Below are 20,238 nucleotides of genomic sequence, written 5' to 3'. Positions count from 1 at the left end.
TTTTATTTAGTTCAAACTTCTACATGTTGCCAGATAACCAGTAACTCAGGGAATTGAAATATCCGGTAAATCTTATAGTTTTCAGAGTTTGTGCCTCTATATCTTGAAAATCCTTCATACGATCGAGATGTGCCCATGAGAACTTTTTATCAGGATACTTCAAAGAGTATTTTCCCAAAGTATGAACTAAATCCACTGGGACCTAATTTCTATAAGGTTTGTGCGGGGTACTTTGTGAAATACGATACAAAATCAAGCAACATCGTCTATTTTTCAGCTGTGACATCATCGCCTAATATTATAATGAATATATATGTAGTTTACATTATAGACCAGTAAGGATCTGTGAAAAAACGTCTATTTTTGGATGTGAAAGGTGGCATTCGGATTTTTGCAGATAAAGTTAGGTGACACCTTCAGTAATAATAATTGACTTATGCTCCTTCTCAAATATGCCCGGAACATTAATAAAAAAATTAAAATATTTAAAAATTTCGAAAAACATCGATTTTTTTCGGCTTTCTTTGCTTATAACTTTAAAACGGTTCGTTTTGGAACAAAGTCATACAGAAATAAAATAAAAATAATTCAATTTTGTATGATATACGACTAGTCAAAAATGTCTTAAGGTATTACCTTTTCTGCAATATAGCAATAAATACAAAATAAGGAGGCAAAATACTCCTGTTGTTATTCAATGTTTTTAACCACTTTGGTGGCACTTAGAACCTTAGTAATTCGCTTAGGAAATTCTTTGTAATATACTTAAACCGTGTACCAAATTTCATTAAAATGGACCAAATAGATTTTGCATAATAAATTTGCAATCTAAATGTTTTTAAAAAAGTTCAAATTTTTTAAAATCTTTCTGAACAAAAAGTAGACCATTTAGAAGTTGTCTAATTTTTTTACATATAAAGAGGTGCTCTACCTATCTAATACACTTTACAGAATTAAAATCAGATTATTTAAGGGGCCTCAGCAATGTTTTAAACTTATAAACAATTTTTTGGCTTATAAACAAATAGCTTTGTTTAATAATAAAAAAAATAATTTTTAGCAATGCAAATAATTAAAACCTGTATAATTTGACTTAAACTTTCAAATGCTGTCAGCAGAATTGCTATTTTATTTTTTAATCAAAAGTTATTCGCGTTAAAAAATTTCAATTTTTCGATTTTTTGAAAGTTCCACTGCGTTTATCTCGAAAACTATGCATCCTACGAAAAAACTTGTAAGAACATTTTTTGCTTAGAATTACCCAAGAAATACAAAAAAATGTTTTATTTTGCGAAAAATCGATGTTATGTAATTCCTCAAGTTCTTTGTTTATAACAATCTTATCGACATCCGGATCAACTGTTACCCAAAAAAATCGTGTTCTACGGGTCAAAAAATACATAAAAATCTTGGGTAAGTCCATCTAAATAAAGGAGCCCGTAGCACCCCCTCCTGGTCACAGGACTAATTTGTTTATAAGCCAAAAAATTGTTTATAACTTTAAAACATTGCTGAGGCTGCTTAAACAATCCGATTTCAATTCTGTAAAGTGCATTAGATAGGTGGAGTGCTTCTTTATATGTAAAAAATTGACAAATCTTTGTATGTTCTAGTTTTTGTTGTGCAAGATTTTAAAAAATGTTAATTTTTAAAAAAAAGTTTAGATTGCAAAATTATTATTCAAAATCTAGTAAGTCAATTTTAATAAAATTTGGTGTACGGTTTTAGCACATTACAAAAATTTTCTAAGCGAATTAGGAAGGTTCCAAGTGTAACCTAAGTGATGGAAAATCATTGAATAAGGACAGGCTTGTTTTGCCTCCTTATTTTATATTTATTGCTATTTTGCAGCAAGGGTAATAAATTAAGACATTTTTAACCAACCGCATCTGATAGAAAATTTAATTATCTTTGTTTTATTCCTATACGACTTTGTTCCAAAATGAATCGTTTTAAAGTTATAAGCAAAGAAAGTATAAAAAAAACGAAATTTTTAAATATTTTATTTTTTTTATTAATGTTCCGGGCATATTTGAGAAGGAGCATAAATCAATTATTATTAACGAAGTTATCACCTAACTTCATCCGCAAATATCTGAATGCCACCTCTCACATCCACCTAAAAACAGATCCTTACTGGTCTATTATATTTATATTGATATTTTTGTTTGTTTTAGCGAACTTCTGAAAAAATACGTAAAAGAGGTATTCCAAATCAAGAACGACCTTCTATTTTACTTGCCTTTAGACAAAATCTCGTATTACGTTACTCTACAGAGCAAGGTAGTCGATTTTATTCATTCGATAAACATTCCAAATAGATCATTTGGAAGATATATCTAGTACAATGTTGTTTTTAAACGTTTTATTTGTGGCAACTCAGTTTTATACGTTATATATGGGAATATTCCACATAATTAGAAAGGTTACAAACTTTAATACGTCACGTTTCGTATTTGTCAAAAAAAAAACTAAGGAATTCTATCCTGGTGTAATCTAAACTGCCTCTATTATACTCGCAAAATTTTATTATTGTCTAAGATCCCAGGGCAGAATCACTACATTCATAAGATAGTTAATAGGGAACTTACACATAAAAATATTTTTGCATAAAATTGTTAATTTATGTTTAAAAATATTATATTCAAAATATTACGTCTTAACAATGAATGGTGTACGTACAACAACTGATCAAATTTCCGCGCCCAAAATTTCCATTTCAAACAACTTCAAAAGCGTAAGCTGGGGTCTGACGTCACCAACCACTGTTCTCGTTCGCCCGTTCAGTGAGCTATTGTATGGAATGCATTTCGCCATTGCTAGTTGTGAGTGTCAAATAACTGTGTTGTTTGCTCGGTGTTAATATTATTGTATTTAGTGTGTTTAGTGTATAATATACTTTATCAAAATTGAAAACAAATCTGCCTAATATAAGTACTATATAGTGCCAGAATGCCAAAGCACAACTGTCAGAATATTCAACAAACATTTTTTTATTCTACTAGCAGAACCAAAAAGGATATTTCACCAAGTAGCAAAGGTCTTTATTTCTGCGAGGATCTTTTCGATGTGAGTATTTATCTAATTAGGTACCTAATAAGACATTTTCTATTTCAAGAAAAAATATTAGTTGTCGTTTCATGAAATGTGCCTACTTAAACTTGTTTATTGGTTACAGTTAGAACAAGACATGGATAACTATATATAATTCAAGATTATGGGTGGTCCCAAAATTATTAAGTCAGGTGTTGTCCCGCACATATTTGATTGTCAACTAGATAGAAAACGAGCTTTTTCTCAGCCTGTGAGGGAAACAGCCCTTAAAAGGGTTACCTAAACGACAACTTCTTGAAGATACCGCTTCTACATCTAAGTCTGTTCTAGAGGATAATGATGATTAGAGACAGTGTGATCCTAATTTCACAAACTTAGTTCAATCAGGACCTGAATTAAACCAACCAGATTTACCTCAAAAACGGTATCTCAATAAAGTGGAGTGTTACAGTTGAGTTGTCACCACTGCAAATACATAATGAGGATGCAGGAATTTCACCTATAAATGACTTGAAACATTATTTGAAGATACAAAAAGTGAATCAGGAACTTCTGTATTGGAAGATAATAGTGAATATAGTGGTAGTGATGACTATTGGTACAATGAAAGTGATTCTGTATCTTGTGATGAAGATGCGAAAGAAGAGGAAGCAAAACAATTTAAAAGTTTGTCTCTGAATTGTACAGTGATGAAGTTTTAATACAGACCAATATTGTATACGTTTGATTTTATACGTTTTAGTTAATGGAAATAAAACACAAACAATGTATCTATTTTTAACTCTAAAAAAGATAAGAACAGGACACACATGTCTCTTAAGTCGCGTTTACACGATGGCAATTGGCGAGACAATTGTCAGAAGACAACTGACTGGCATGAAATTATTGTCTTCGTGTAAACACTTCAGTCCAATTGCCTTGCCAACTGCCCTCACAATTGGCCCAAAATTCAGTTGTCTCCGGGAGTAGACTGAGGACAATGAGCTGCGCCCAGTGAGCCCCCCACCACTCGAAATCTCAATTGTCGCGACAATTGGCGCCGTGTGAACGGTGTAGGCCAGTAGTGCTGTCTTGTTTTTTGCCAGTTCCCTCTAGATGACGAGCAGTCGCCCATGTTTTAGCTGTCTACTGCCATGGCAATAGTTGGCCCCGTGTAAACATCTTCTCTTTCAACTGGACTGGCCTCCGACAATCCGCAACCACGTGATGACAATTCTCCAATGACAATTGTCTCGCCAATTGCCATCGTGTAAACGCGACTTTAAAGATGATTTCGCCATAAGCGAAAGAAATGCTTCGAGAATATTTGCAAAATCTGTTCCATTAATTAGTAAATGTTTAAGATCTTGTATTTTTAATCCCAAAGTTAGTTGAATTAAATTAAACTCACCCTTAGCATTTCAATTATTAAAGACGATTAAATATACTATACAATCACCAGAATAACCTAATCGCTTTGTTTTGAAAAACCCTCATAAGTAATATGTACTTATGCGTTTTAAATTAAACCCTTTAGAAAAGTAGCAATTTCTAAAGATTTATAAATTTCACTTTGAAACTATACAATTGATTGTAGAACTATACAAGAATACTTATACTTATACAATTCCCGTAATACTCTATTCGCGTTGTTTTCGACTCCTAGCCCGGTTGACCGTGGTCCGTGACGTCAGACCAATAGAAGCACGTTCAAGCGCCTCCTAAGAAATTTGAATTTCATAGCATTTTCAAAGCCTCGTAATAAACGTATGGGTTAAAAATATTTGTTTTTTTTTGCATGCAAGCGTTTTAAGATCATCTGACCTTATGTTTTTTAATATAATTTTAATATTTAAAAATTTATGCAATTCCCTATTACGTTCAACAGGCGATAACGATGTGAATTCGCGGCAAGAATTTATATAATGCTCACTGTCACAAAAAATACAACTATTTTGTGAAGTAGTTGCAGTATAAGTTTGTTGATTTCGCGAATGCTGAGCTATATTCGACGATTTTGGTTTATTTGGTGGAGGATTTTTGATAGAAGATTGCTGAGATCGCGTGTTTTCGAGTTGAGCTTTTCTATTTAAAAACGACATAATTTGTTTCATTGTTGGATTACGCGATTCGTTACTATTATCCTCCCATCGTTCGCGGAGACTATTAGTGAATTTGTATTTTAATAATATGACGAGAAAAGAATCCCATGAGTCGATGGGTTCTCCAAGATTTTTTAACGCTCTTAAATATATTTTAATATGATCCAAAAATGCACGAGTCGAAAATTCTTTTGACATGCAGGGCGTGTCAATTAGCGATTTGATATAACTATCACGAATGAATTTTCGATCGTCATAGCGCTCTTTTAACAAATTCCACGCGACATCATAATTTTGAACAGACGATTCGATAGAAGATATTATGTCCGCAGCTTCTCCTGTTAAACAACTTTTCAAATAATAGTACATTGTTTACCGGGTAGGAAAAGCTTAACATTCCTGGACGACTGTGAAGATTGCTAAGTCGAGGCGCAAGCCGAGACTTAGCAACACATAGTCCAGGAATGTGGCTTTTCCTACGAGGTAAACATACTATTTTTCCGCAAATCGTTTAAAATTCGACAGATATTGATTGATTTAAAAAAAACGCGATAATTTTATTCCCAAATAAATGGTGCTTTGAAATTCCTAATAAAATTACTTGGGTTACTATGGAAACGTATTGAGGTTGAATTGTCAAACTTGACGCTTATAAATTTAATTGCTGGTGTTCTCGAAAGTAAAATGATAAGTGATGATGAAATTTCCATTCCTGGGACTCCTCCAGAGCTGGTTGAGGCAGTGAATACTGCTTCATTAGAATTATTGCCAAAGAAATCAAGAGAAAAGTACGAAAATGCATACAGACGTTTTATGGATTATCGCATGAGTAAAAATACGAGTTCTTTCTCAGAAAATGTTGTAATGGCATACTTCCTAGACCTTTGTTTAAAGATGAAATCTTCAACATTATGGGCCAATTATTCAATGCTGAAGTCAACCCTTGCACTTAAACACAATGTAGATATATCTACATACTCAAAACTTCGTTCTTTATTGAAACAGCAAGCTCAAGGTTATAGGGCAAAGAAATCTAAGATTTTAACGAAGGAAGAAATTGAAAAATTTATCCAGGAAGCTCCAGATAAAGAAAATTTAATGATTAAGGTAATTTACAAGGTTTTAATAGCAATGTGTTTTCTATCATTTATGTAGAACACTAACAACTGTACGGAAATATCATTTCCTTACAGTAAGGAAATGACATTTCCTTACAGTAAGGAAGTCCTGACTTTTTCTTCAAGAAATTTTGACAGGAATGTCAAAATTTCCTGGCGATTTGCGGAAAAATAGTTTTCTCACGGGAGGAATGTTATTATCTTCATGAACTAATGAATTAAATAAATCAAAAAAGCCAATCCACGTGTCTATAGTGCCACTGAAAATCGGTAAAGGAATGCTGGGAAGAGATGCTGCCGGGAAATTTGTTGCAAAATTATTTGCTACAGGAGCAATTAATGCAATATTGTTTGCAAATTGTATTTCTGCCGACGACGACGATGAAGGAACGCTAGAAAATATTGGTTCTGACGGTGTATCATCCAATGTTGACGATTTTAATTTTTCCGTAATCCGATCCGACAAAAAATTTGTAGCGGTTGCGTATGTTTTATAATATTGTTCCTCAAATTCTAAACGGTAATTAGTAAGTTCATCCGATTCTTTCTGTAATATTTCTAATTCCGTTTGGACAATTTCAAAATTTTCACGAACTTTTTCTATGTCCTTATACCGTTTTTCTAAGCTTAGAAAATCTTTTTCAGGATTGTATTTATTTAAAAAATTTTCATATACCGTTAAAGATCGCTTGGCATTACCGCGTTTGACATTAAGGGCTTTAATTACTTCTTCAGTCATTTTAAATTTTTATAATATATAAATAAAAATAAAACCAAATAACCGAAAATCCAAAATTTCTCACGACAAAACGGTAATAAATAATTTAAATTATATGATCAGTTTATTAAATTCATACTTAATTAACTTTAAGCAAACTCGAAATAGAGAGGATATTTTTTTATGAATAGTAAAAGGAACAGAGCAAAAATAATGGATTAATTGAGTGGTTCAAATGACTTACTTTGAATTAGTGACTTTCGAGACTTCTAGTGATGACAGCTTACATTTGATTTGATGCTATGATGACCGTTGTTGCTGATGGTACAGGAATATGACGACGATTTGTGATGAATCCTTTAGAATTCCGACGAAAAGGCGATAATGTATTTTTGAGACACTTCACTACGGTTTTATAGCACCACTACTACTATTCGAATGTTCACTTTATTTTGATTAAAGCAATAAAGCAAAAAGTTTTATTTTTCAACAATAACTACGCTCAGTTCTTCAAATATATCAAGCTAGAAGGACCATGTTTGGTTTCACGATTAGTTTATTGTGAATATATGTTGCTATAAAATATTACTTTAGCAAATTAAAATAATATCCGGCGACAGTTTTCGATAGAACTCTTTATTGATTGCTACAGGTCTTTACAGATCAAAATTTTGTTCGCTACTACTTACGAAAATTACAAAAAGCTCTCGACCAGAAATCCCGTGGGGTGGGGAAAGCAAACATGTTTTATCTCTTGTACAAAATTTCACTTTGGAAAACACGTAATTAACAAATCGTCATCACTGTCCTTCTAAGAAGCAGCAACATAGCTTGCCTCGCACAAACTTTCCAAACACCTAACTTTATAAAGAGGATTATGAATACAATTGACAAATATTACCCAGAACTATGGGTAATAATGAATGTATTTTAATCTATTAAGAGATTTCTGGAAAATAATTTACCCAAGCTTTAGGAATGTTCTGATATGTATCTACATGTAAAATAAAATCGAAACAAAAATTAACTAAACGATAAGGAGACGGAACAATTACTATTAATTAAATTAAAATTATTTGCGGCCACATTTTGACTGGCTGCCTGTTATCAATGTTTTCTCTTATTCTTAAATTTATATAAAAATATGATTTTAATTAACTAACTTATGAACGTAGTGATTCTGGAGTGGGATCTGGTACTATAGTTATAACACGCTGACAAGTATTGTTGACAAGTGGACAAGAAGAAAAAGAAGTAGAGTAAGGTGGGGGTAGTTTGAAAAAAAATTGTTGTTGAGATATTTATTATTAACCAAAAAAAGATTTTAAAAATCATCATTCTCTAAGATATTACTAATATCTTAACACATTATATTTGTTAAAAAAAATGAAAATGGTATTTACATTTTCTTGCTTTTGTTGACGCTTTTTTTTTGTGAAAAAATACGTAAGACGTATTTGTTTTTAAATCAACGAACTGTGTTAAATACAAACAATCTTCCAGTGTTGCCAGTTTTTTGTTCTCTTATCCTTGAACGAGCAGCGTGACGTCACATAGCATGCTGCTGTTTTCGTGTTGGATAGCTGGCGATCACAACTTTAAAAGATCATTGTAAATTAAATATTGCGATTTGAGGGTTGATATTTGCTATGACACAACACATTGTGAACAACACATTGTGTTGTTTCTATATCTAGACAAATATAATAAATAAATTAAAAAAATTGTCAAGTTCCCTATTAGAAACTTTAAAAGGCAGTAAAATAAACCACTTAAGAAAGGCACTCTGCCGAAACAGCTGTGGTGACATTAATTTGTAATAAATTTCGTGGAAGTATACCTTTTTAACCAACCTGTGTGCGTAATATCTGTTTGTGGGTTTACTGAAAGTTTTGGAAACGGTTTATGTGTTTTAGGTTAAAATAGAATTTGATTGGGTAATAGAAATAATCAAATTGATATCTTCATATGAAGCTAAAATTGACGACCTTTGAGAAACGTTTATACTCTAAATCAAGTAGGTATCAATCTGTCCATTTCAAAATTAAGGGAACACTAGCACTAGAGACTCCAATAAAATCTGAATCGATGATGACCAGGGAATAATTATTATTATTTGAACAAATTCTGACATTTACGGAAAACATTTGTAAACTGTATTTATTTCAATTGTAGATATTTGTATCATGGTACATATTTTTATTTCAAGAGTATTGTTTTTTTCGATTTTGTAAGTTGAATGTACGCTGAAATTTATCTAATAGTAGAATATCGGATATAAGGCCGATTAGCACCGATTTGTTTAATGGAAGGAATAAAAATTGTTGGATATGTAATTTAGTATGTTAATAATTATTATAAAAAACAAGGGGTGTCCTATCTAATTTTGCTCTGACTATAATTAATTAATAATTAAAAAAATATTTTTTTTATAAAGGACACTGCCTACATCTTATGAAAATATAACGTTACTCAAATGAAATAAATTTTACAGGAATATATTGGTCTCGAAATTACAATAATTTTATATAATTGCGTTAACTCTGAACTATTATTATTAACGGCGGTAATTTAAAATCACATTTTTGAAGTCCATAAAACTGTCATTCATAAATAATATTAGTCTAGTAGTCTAGTGGCTATTCACAAGTATTTGCCCAGCGGATTAGAGGAACTATATTTTGTACGCCTGGTCAAATTATACCTACCTAGTTTATTATCTATAAGCTTCTGCCTTAAAGATTTTTAAAGTGGTAATTCCGAAAATCTTTTTCTCTCTTTGACTCATTTAAATTCCCATTTGATTTTAGATTTATTTATGTCAATTTACACTGTTAATAATAATAATTCAGAGTTGGAGCAATGATATGACATTATTGAAATTTCGAGACCAATCTTTTCATATGAATTTTATTTCATTTGAGTGACATTATAGTTTGGTGTCCTTTAATAAAAGTTTTTTCGGCCCGGGCAGATGTTATTTTAGGTTTTTTGGATCATTCTAAACAAAAAAAGTTCTTAAGTTTGCAAAGTTTAAAAAACGATAGATTTTCATGGCTCAAAAATATCATTTTTGAAATTAAGAAGTACCTAAATTCAAGTTCAAACCTTCTATTAGGCCCTGATAAAAATCTTTGCCATGTTTTATTTTTAAATATATTTCATCTGGCTTGCAATTTTTAGAAGCCATGGAGGTATTACCAGGAAATGGTCCAATAAGTTTTCAATTAAAGATCTTTTAGGAGAATATTTTTAATATTTTTCAATACAGTAGAGCGTCGATTATCCGAACTAATTGGGGGACATGGGCGTTCGGAAAACCGATTTGTTCGGATAATCGAACTATATTGAGATTGTCATACATATTTATCCACAAGTGAATAAAAACCATATTTATATAACTGTATATTTGTTTATACCTTGATAATGACAAATAGCAATTAAACAAAAAAGTGCATTCTTTGCAACAACATATTTTTGAATACACAATTGAAGAAAATTCAAGATATTTTAAGCGTAATTACTAACGCTTGCTCAGTACTCGAGTGCGGGCCGCAGGACTCGGGAGTTCGGATAACCGGTCGTTCGGTTGATCGACGTTCGGATAATCGACGCTCTACTGTATTTTTAATATTTCTATTAGGTTGAAAACTTTAAAACTTTGACTTTCAGTTACCAGTTGTCGTTAGACACCTACTCCATAAACGTCAGTTGCAATACGGGGATAAGCTCTCGGAGATTTGTCACTTGGGGCAGAGAGCAGTAAACCTACGCCTCTCTGATGATGACTTCAAATAGAGTCGAAAATCGTCGATTTAGAGTGCTGGTTTGCGCTCTCTGTTGTAAGTGAAAAATAAGACAGTTGTGCCTTCGCATTGCAATTGAATAAGAATGGTATACATTTTTATTTAATTTTATATTGGTTTTACTCCTTTGAGTAACTAGGTCCATTTTCCGTTGGAATTTACCAGCTGAACAGACGGGGTCGTGAATTGAAAGTTTTTTGAATTTCCTCTTGTCTTCTTCGCTTCAGCATCCATCTGGCTTGCAATTTTTAGAAGCCATGGAGGTGTTACCAGGAAAATGGTCCAATAAGTTTTCAATTAAATATCTTTTAGGAATATTTTTAATATTTCTATTAGGTTGAAAACTTTGACTTCCTTATATTTTTTTAATTGTTAATGAGGAAGGTTCCTTATGGGAAGACGGGCGATCGGGCTTTGGCAACTAAAAAACAATGTTTTAAAATGAAATACAGTAGAGCGTCGATTATCCGAACGTCGATCAACCGAACGACCGGTTATCCGAACTCCCGAGTCCTGCGGCCCGCACTCGAGTACTGAGCAAGCGTTAGTAATTAACGCTTAAAATATCTTGAATTTTCTTCAATTGTGTATTTAAAATATGTTGTTGCAAAGAATGCACTTTTTTGTTTAATTGCTATTTGTCATTATCAAGGTATAAACAAATATACAGTTATATAAATATGGTTTTTATTCACTTGTGGATAAATATGTATGACAATCTCAATATAGTTCGATTATCCGAACAAATCGGTTTTCCGAACGCCCATGTCCCCCAATTAGTTCGGATAATCGACGCTCTACTGTAAGTCCAAAATACTTACCAAGAATTGGTAGAATAAGGTTTGAATTTGAATTTACATAGGTACTTCGTAATTTCAAAAATGATAATTTTTAGTTATGTTTTTGAGCTTTGAAAATTGTCATCTTTCGTTCTTTTTCAGTTTTAAATTGTTTATAGCTCAAAAGCGATTAACTTCGAGGAAAAATTACAAAAGATTTTTTTTTGTTTATCCAAAAAATCTAAAATTAGCCCAATAAATGACCGTTTTGGAGTGTAATTTCCAGGGGCAACTCCGAATTGCATGACAATTTGGATTTAGGTTCTACTTACCCTCCACTTCAAAGTTGAATTCGTGCCGTTGGTTGCTTTTACTTGGGGGGTGACATTTACCCCTTCTCGGGGGGTGAAACACGCGTGTTTAAAATAAGGCCTGAAATGGATAAACTGACTTATTTTAAGCACCTTTTGTTCTATAAAGTTTTTTACGTAAGTCAATACTTTTCGAGTTATTCGCGATTTAAAATGTTGATTTTTCGACAAAAAAACTACGTTTTCAGACTGTTTTTCCGAAATAACTCAAAAAGTAAATATTTTATCGAAAAAAATATTTTTAGCAAAAGTGTAGCTTATAAAAAAACGAAAAAAATCGTGTACCAGTAAAGTCTACAAATTGAGTAGAAGCAAAGTTGTAGCTCATGAAAAATACATTCTTATTCGTCTAACTCCAAATCGAATAATTCAACGCGAATTCACCGAAGAAAGAAGCGTTTTCGGGAAAACCTTATTAACATTTTTAAAGTATCGAAAAAGGCTTATTATTTGTTTTTTACAAAAGTTTACAGCATCAAAAATAAACGAGTTACACTGAAAAAAAAATTTGGATCCTTTTTGTTGGTAAAAAAAATCGTGAAAACCGCCCTCTATTTGGCACCCTAAATGAAATTAATCGTTTGGCTTTACCATTTATTTTAACTGTATGTGTATTGTTTATATGATCTGTAAGTTTGATTGGTTTGAAGGGCTTATTTTTAAAAACATTTGGTTTTATAGCAAAAAAAAATTTTCTAAAAATTTTTGAAAAATTTCATTTTTTTAAAATAACTTAAAAAGTATTAGTGATAAGAAAAATCTTAAAGAGTAGAAAAATGTAGATTTTGCTATTAAAAATATGCTAGTTTTATTTTGTTTCTCCGTAAGACAAAAATTGGTTAAGATATGGCTGTTCAAAATTTGCATACACTCGTGATTAGTGACCCATTCAAGCTTTCTCAATTATAACCCTTTCAAAAATAAACACTTTAAACCGGTGAGACTGACAGATCATATAAAAAATAGATATGTAAGTAAATTGTTTGTAAAGCGGTAGCGATTAATTTCATTTGGAGAGCTAAACACGGCGAGATTTTCATGATGTTTTACAAAAAAAAAAAGAGGGCCAACTTTATTTTGAGCGTAACTGGCTTATTTTTAATGCTAAAATTTTTGTTTAAAAATTAAAACAAAGCTTTTTATAAACACTTTAAAAAAGTTTAAATGGATTTTTCCCGAAAAGTGCTTAATTTTTCGGTGATTTCACCTTGAAATATTCGATTTGGAATTAGACGAATAAGAACGTATTTTTCATGAGATACAACTTTGTTTATATTTGATTGATAGCCTTCACTGATACACCATTTTTTGGGGTTTTTTATAAGCTACACTTTTGCTAAGGGTATTTTTTCGATAAAATATTTACTTTTTGAGTTATTTGCGAAAAACCGTCTGAAAACGGTAGTTTTTTTGTCGAAAAATCAACATTTTCAATGGCAAATAACTCGAAAAGTATTGACTTAAGTAAAAAACTCTATGGAGCAAAAGTTGCTTAAAATCAGTCAATTTATCCATTTCTGGTCTTATCTTGAACGTATGTTTTTTCACCCCCGAGAAGGGGTGACTGTCACCCCCCAAGTAAAAGCAACCAACGGCACAATTTCAACTTTGAAGTGGAGGGTAAGTAGAACCTAAATCCAAATTTTCATGCAATTCGGAGTTGCCCCTGAAAATTACACGGTATCGCCGAATTTCCCGTTCATTTACTGGGCTAAATAGTATCTGCTCGAGCCTAATTTTCTTTTAATTTTGAAAAATAATATTTTTTTTTAATTATTAATTAATTATAGTTAGAACAAAATTAGATCGGACACCCCTTGTTATACATATCCATTTACCATTATCCATCGGACACCCCAAATTACATATCCAATAATTTTTATCCATTCAACAGATCGGTACAGATTGACCTTACATCGTATCTTAGACTACAAGCTGTCTCCTTATTTTAAAACTTTTAGATTCCAAATCCTTATTTTGTCGTGAGTTAGTTTTTGTTTTTCTTTTTATGCGAAATGATTCCCATAAGAAATTATGCAACATTATAAGTATTTTATTTTATGTTTATTTTTGTACAAATTGACTATTTTCTAGATTTGATTTATAAGTCTGAAAAAAATTGTAACTGATTTTTAATCTAGAAATTATTTTTTAATGTGTATTTTTGATCTCTTTGTTGATTGACTATTTTTGTAGTATTGCGTCTATTTTTGTACGTGTTTTTAAAAGACTTAAAGTAGTCAAGTGTGTACATTTTGTATTATTTGTAAATAAATGGTTATACTTTTTCCGAGATTAGTGTATTGTTTTTTACCCATTTTACCCAAGGTATAGAGTAACCGCCACGCTACTTGACACAGGGGTACATTGAGATAATGCACTCCTGGACCCTTCGCTTGTTGCATTGTTTACTTTTATGTCTAGTGACGTCTAGAACGTCAGAAAATGTGTAGAAAACTAATAGGTTTGTTCTAGCAAACAGTCAAACTAGTCAGAAACCGTCAGCAAACAGTTGGTCAGTGAGAGAACATAATACAGTCACCAGTGCTATCCCCTCTACTCGCGCTGGTCCACTATTCGCTGATGGTTTCAAACCGTTTGAAACTGATGCTAGAACAAACCTAATATAAACATAGAAAGTTGACAGTTTATAGAACAGTTGTATTTGAGGTTTATAGTTGTCATTGTGTTAAAGTTTTTTTTTATATATAATTATGTTTATTTACAATCTACATCATTAAAAGAGTATTAAGTGAATTTGTTCCATGTTTTTGGGCATGAAGAAGATACTTCCAATAATATCTCATCTTATTGTATTTATGTTTAAGTTTTAAAATAGGTCCTGGGGCCAGGTTCTATCTAGTCTCTTTGTGGCAGGGCCATTATGGAATAATTTCACTTACCAACTCATTTTCATGGTGAATGGTACGCTCATTTTGTGACTCCGTGGCTCGATGGATTTCTTCTCTGATGAAAGGTATATTTAAGTCTTCGTGAAGTGTTTGATTACTTACGTACCATGGTGCATCCACTATTGATCTTAGAACTTTAGACTGAAATCTTTGGATGATATTCAGTGATGTTGACGTTGCACAGCCCCAGAGGTGTAGTCCGTAGTACCAAATGGGTTTGAGTATTGCTTTGTGCAGAAGAATTTTGTTTTGGATGTTGAGTTTTGATCTGCGCCGGATCCAATACATTTGCCGGAATTTCAAGTCTAGCTGTCTTCTTTTGGTCTGGATATGTTTCTTCCAAGTAAGACGTTGTTCAAGGAGGCCAAGGTATTTAGCGTCTGTTACTGTTGGTATTCGTACATTTCCATTCTTACAGGTGGGCATGTGTTGTGGCGGTTTGTAAACGTTATTTGAGATGATTTTGTTTTATTTACTTTTGTTCGCCATTTTGTGTACCATTCACTGAGTATGTCCAGATGATGTTGCAGGTCTTGTGAGGCTTGTATGGGATCTTCATTTACAGCTAGTATTGCTACGTCATCAGCAAAGGAAGCGATCGTAGTATTATGAGACTCTGGTATATCGGCTGTGTATAGGCCAACAGATATCCCGTGAAATAAAGTTGTCACTGCGCCGAAACAAATTTGAAAATGGGGGTGGAGCAAAGATACTAGATAATAGACGTTACAGAACGATCTCCTCAGAATTTTTACAGTGTTGCATTGTTTCTTTTACTCGCGGTTTTTAAATTTTATTTTTTTTTTTTTTCGTTTTTTTTTATTGTTGTTATTCTACTTTTTATATTTGTATATTCTGTTTAATTATTTTAATTTTATTCATTTCATTCAAAAGTTCTTTTTGGAACTCTAAAATTAAAAACTGTAAAGGTAAGTAAATATGTAATATAAAAAAGTAGGTATACCTAAATTAGTGTTATTTAATTGAGGCCATGAGAGCCAGAGTGACCTAGTTGATTTTAACATTACTTTATATTATAATCAAAGAAAATGATCAGAAGCTATCAATGTCCTATTGTTTTAGTAATTGTATGTTGACCAGTAATGATTCTTGGTCAACATAACGACTAAAACAATCGGACATTGCTAGGTTTTGATCATTTTCTTTGATTATAATATAAAGTAATGTTAAAATCAGTTAGTCCACTCTGGCTCTCATGGCCTTAATTGTAGCATGGAGCTTAAAATTAAATTATCCGGACGACCTGTTAATAGTCAAAGTCGAGAAATAAATGCTAATATGTTAGCCTTCATGAAAAAGGAAGCTGAAGAAGGTGTCACAATACCTCATCATAGCATAAAAGAGCGTGTGGTAGACGCGACAGGTGTTTCCAAAAGTACAATAATCTGTAGAGTCTCAGTTAAACTAAAATTGAACAAGTTATGCCTTATAGAAAGTAGTAAACAAATACCTATACCATATTTTATATGGTATCCATAGCAGCTTCTTTATGCTGGCACTAATGGAATATATGTAATTGCAGGACAATGCTCCTCGTTTTCCTCTCCAAGAAAACATTGTAACAGAAAAAAGAAGCAAACTTTTGAAGACATTGACAAAGAGGTGTTAAGGCGTATTATTCATATTTGCATACGAGCGATGCATATAAGTACCCCAGCTAAAAAATATTCTGTCTAAATTCAGAGATGGTTGAGGCGATCAAGGTAGTTTTTAAGAAATTTTAGAAGATTAATTATAAGAGACACTGGTTTCCGTTGGAGAAAATCAAAAACAAATTGAAGACTTCTAATGGAAAGATATGACATCCATAAGCTTCGTATAAACTACTTAAGAGCTGTTAATAAGTACAGAGAAGAAGATCGCCCTGTAGTGTATATGGATGAAACATACATTCACTCAACACAAACAACGTTACTCATTAATGCTATTATTGTTTCAGAATTTTCAGTAATATTTTACAATAGATAATGTTATATAGTAATAAGTAAACCTTTTAAATGAAATAAAATAATTTTGCCGAATTTTTTACTGTTATATTAAAATGAATTTAAAATATTAAAATGATAGCAAAAATCATATAATTATTGCGTTATTTAAATATTTATTTTGAAACGTTATAAATACTTATCAGTAATACAGTTTTCCAATTAGGATCTTTTAAAATTAAAGTGCTATCCTTTTATTCTATACAATCTTTTAAAAATTTCTTACCTGATTATGAATCTACATGTCATGCAGAGTGTCAATTATTTAAAACTCATTTCTTTAGATATCATACTAAAAATACCCAATATTGCTGTGGTCATTCACATATTGACAACATTGCGGTACGAACAAAGCGGTAATATTCGGTCAAATTTCATCTTTTTCTGATCGAAGGCTTTCTTTGTCTGCGCAGTACAAGCCCCGCCCATATCACGAGATCCCTGTTCACCAGTACTGTTGTATCTGTATCTGTTGAAAAGCAGCGGCCCGAGAACACTACCTTGCGGAACTTCAGAGTTAATAGGACAGAGGCTGGATTGTTGGTCTTTGAATTTTACAGAGAAATATCTATTTAAAAAACCAATACAGAAGTAAAAACTCTATTTAAAAAACCAATACAGAAGTAAAAATATCTATTTGATAAGTAGGATTTGATTAGAAGGAAAGTTACTAGATAGTGCTAATTTTACTTTGTAAAGCAGACCTCTGTGCCAAACTTTGTCAAACGCTTGTGAGATATCTAGGAATAGGAGAGTTTTTGATATTTCATTTACTATTCGATGGACTTGTTGTGTAGAGTGATTTTCCCGAAAACCAAACTGATGTTCCGGTAGTTATGTTAGGAATTCATGATCTGCGTATACTCTTTGTAGCAGCAGTCTTTCAAAAACTTTGCCAACGATAGGGAGTAGGCTGATGGGTCGATAAGATGTTACTTCATTGGGCGCTTTGCCTGGCTTAAGGATCATTATGATTTCTGCAAATTTCTATATTTTTGAAAAGTATGATAAGCTTAGCATGCGATTAAATATTACTGTTAGCATAATAATGGCCTTACGAGGAAGTTGTTTTAGTACTTGTGCCGAGATTAAGTCATAACCTGGAGCCTTTCGTGAGTTGAGTTTGGTTATTTCTTTCTTGACTTTTATAGGAGTAAAACTTTTGATTGGAAGGGACATTTGAAATGCTGCGCTAATTAGTTCTTCCACTTCATCAGGGTCTGGTGGCTCGGTTTGAAATACACTCGTAAGATGTTCAGCAAAGACGTACGCTTTTTCTTTGTTGGAACCAGCCCATTCACCATTTGGTTTATGGAAAGGAGGAATAGTTGTGTTTGGTTTTTTGAGCTTCTTAGTCGCCTTCCATAGCGTCTGATCATTTGCTGTAAGGTTTGTAATGTAATGTTCGAAGGTTTCGTTGTTTGCAGCTTTGATGGCTACTCCAAGTTGTCTACGTAGTCTATTGTATAGATGTTGATCTATGTTGTTTTTAGATCTTTGCCAGTTTCTTCTCGCACGACGTTTTTCAGCAATGAGTATGATCAGATGAGAGATCATAGCTGGATTCTATTAGACGGTTGTTTCTGGATTCTCCTTTGCTTATGTAAAAGTCTAGCACATCTGAAAGTTTTCTGGGGTCACTTGGCCAGTAAGTAGGGATTCCGTTGGTGTGACAATTATAGTTGTTGTCGGTCATTGCTTTTAAAAGATTAAGACCTTTTGTTATTATGAGTCTTGAGCCCCAATGTGTGTGTTTCTCATTCCAATCTCCCCCGGCTACAAATTTACTGCCAAGTAGTTGAAAGAAGGCTTTGTATTAATCTGTGGAGATTGCATGACGAGGTGTTACAGTTGTTAAAGTTATAAAGTACATATTGTAATATTGGTGGTGTTTGAATAAAGTTAGTTTAAAGCAGAGTAACAATAATTTTAATTAATATATTTTGTATGGATAATAATGTATTATCCATATCCGTATTATGTAATAATAAACATAATGAGCAGAACAAAGAATGCAGCGGAAGAAACCTACGTTTAGTTGAAACAGAGTGCAGAAGCAGTAGAGCTAGCAATAAATACAAATAAAACAAAACTACTCATACAAACCAGATCAAATAGACCGGCGCAACAACACTTTATTGACGATATAGAACATGTGAATAGATTCACCTCCTAGGAATGGATCTGGTCGCAAGCAATGAAGAAGAACCGGAAATAAATAGAAGGCTTGTGCTGGCAAATAAAGCCTATTTAGCGATGGGCCACATATTCAAATCGCGAGACGTAAGTACACTGGAAAACAAAACTCCAGGTCTATAAAACAATAATCAGGCCCATAGTAAGTGATGGCTGTGAAACATGGGTGGTGACACAGAAATCTGCCAATGCATTAGATGTGTTTGAAAGAAAAATATTACGTAGGATACTGGGCCCAATAAGTGAAAATAACAACTGGCGAATTAGGTATAATAGAGAAATATACGAGCAATATAGCGAACCAACTCTAGCACAATACACTAAACTGCAGAAATTACGGTGGACAGGGCACGTGGTCCGCATGCATGAGAATAGAATCCCCGGAAAATTGCTAAATGCAGGGAAAAAGACCTGTTGGAAGAACTAAAAAGAGATGGGAAGATGAAGTCGATGAGGATGCCAGGAACTTCCTGGGAACGCGTTCATGGAAAAGAACAGCGGTAAATCGAAATGATTGGAGAAGCTTGTTGAAGGAGGCCAAGATTGATTTGGGCTGTAGTGCCATTGGATGGATGGATGGATTTTGTATGGAAAATAAATTATTTTGAATAGTTTCATGAGAGTCACATTACATGACAGATCTGAAAGTCACAAGCGAGAACGGGCCGGATTAGCCCAAGCCTAGCAATTGGGTACCCGTGTGTCTACTAGCGTGGCGCTTAAAATATTTAAATATCATTAAAAACCTCATTTTGGTTTTCTACTTTCCTTGCTTATTTAAAACGACTAATTTTGGAGCAAAGTCGTAAGGAAATAAAATAGCGATAATTGAATTTTTTTCTAAGATAAGACTGGCTAAGAATGATTAAACTTATTACTAGACTTAGGAAAATATGCAAATAAAAAGGTATGAAATATGCGCATAAATATGCTGTATTTTACCCAAAATATGCACGTTTATCTAGAAAATATGCATTTAATTAAATAAATATTTACAGTATTTTTTTATTTACAAACATATTTAGCCGCATTGAGAAAAGTGAGTCGAACGTCAATGTGTATATACATTTTGTATACTGTATACTATATACTACACACATCGGTGTACGTCTCACTTTATGTTTTGACTTAATTTGTTTGAAAATGAATCGTGTCGAATGGGAAAAGTTATAGCGGACGAACAATATAAGATGTCTC

The 20,238-nt window shown here is 32.6% G+C and overlaps 1 protein-coding gene across 2 annotated transcripts in view; it reads left to right on the top strand.

Annotated features, from left to right (window-relative positions):
• The window catches only part of LOC114329010 (histone-lysine N-methyltransferase SMYD3-like), a 78,514-nt gene extending 64,347 nt beyond the window's left edge, over positions 1-14,167 (top strand). For both annotated transcript variants that reach the window (XM_050662702.1, XM_050662703.1), the window contains exons 12-13: positions 2,178-2,283; positions 8,888-14,167. In XM_050662702.1, the coding sequence (XP_050518659.1) occupies positions 2,178-2,283; positions 8,888-8,965 (184 nt within the window). In that variant the 3' untranslated portion in view covers positions 8,966-14,167. The remainder of the gene's footprint in view (positions 1-2,177; positions 2,284-8,887) is intronic.
• The last annotated feature ends 6,071 nt before the right edge of the window (positions 14,168-20,238 follow it).

The sequence above is a fragment of the Diabrotica virgifera genome, chromosome 9 (genome assembly GCF_917563875.1).
Source record: "Diabrotica virgifera virgifera chromosome 9, PGI_DIABVI_V3a".
NCBI classification, from domain to species: Eukaryota; Metazoa; Arthropoda; class Insecta; order Coleoptera; family Chrysomelidae; genus Diabrotica; species Diabrotica virgifera.
The sequence above is the reverse complement of the archived record's forward strand: the minus strand, read 5'-3'. Positions and strand labels throughout refer to the sequence as shown.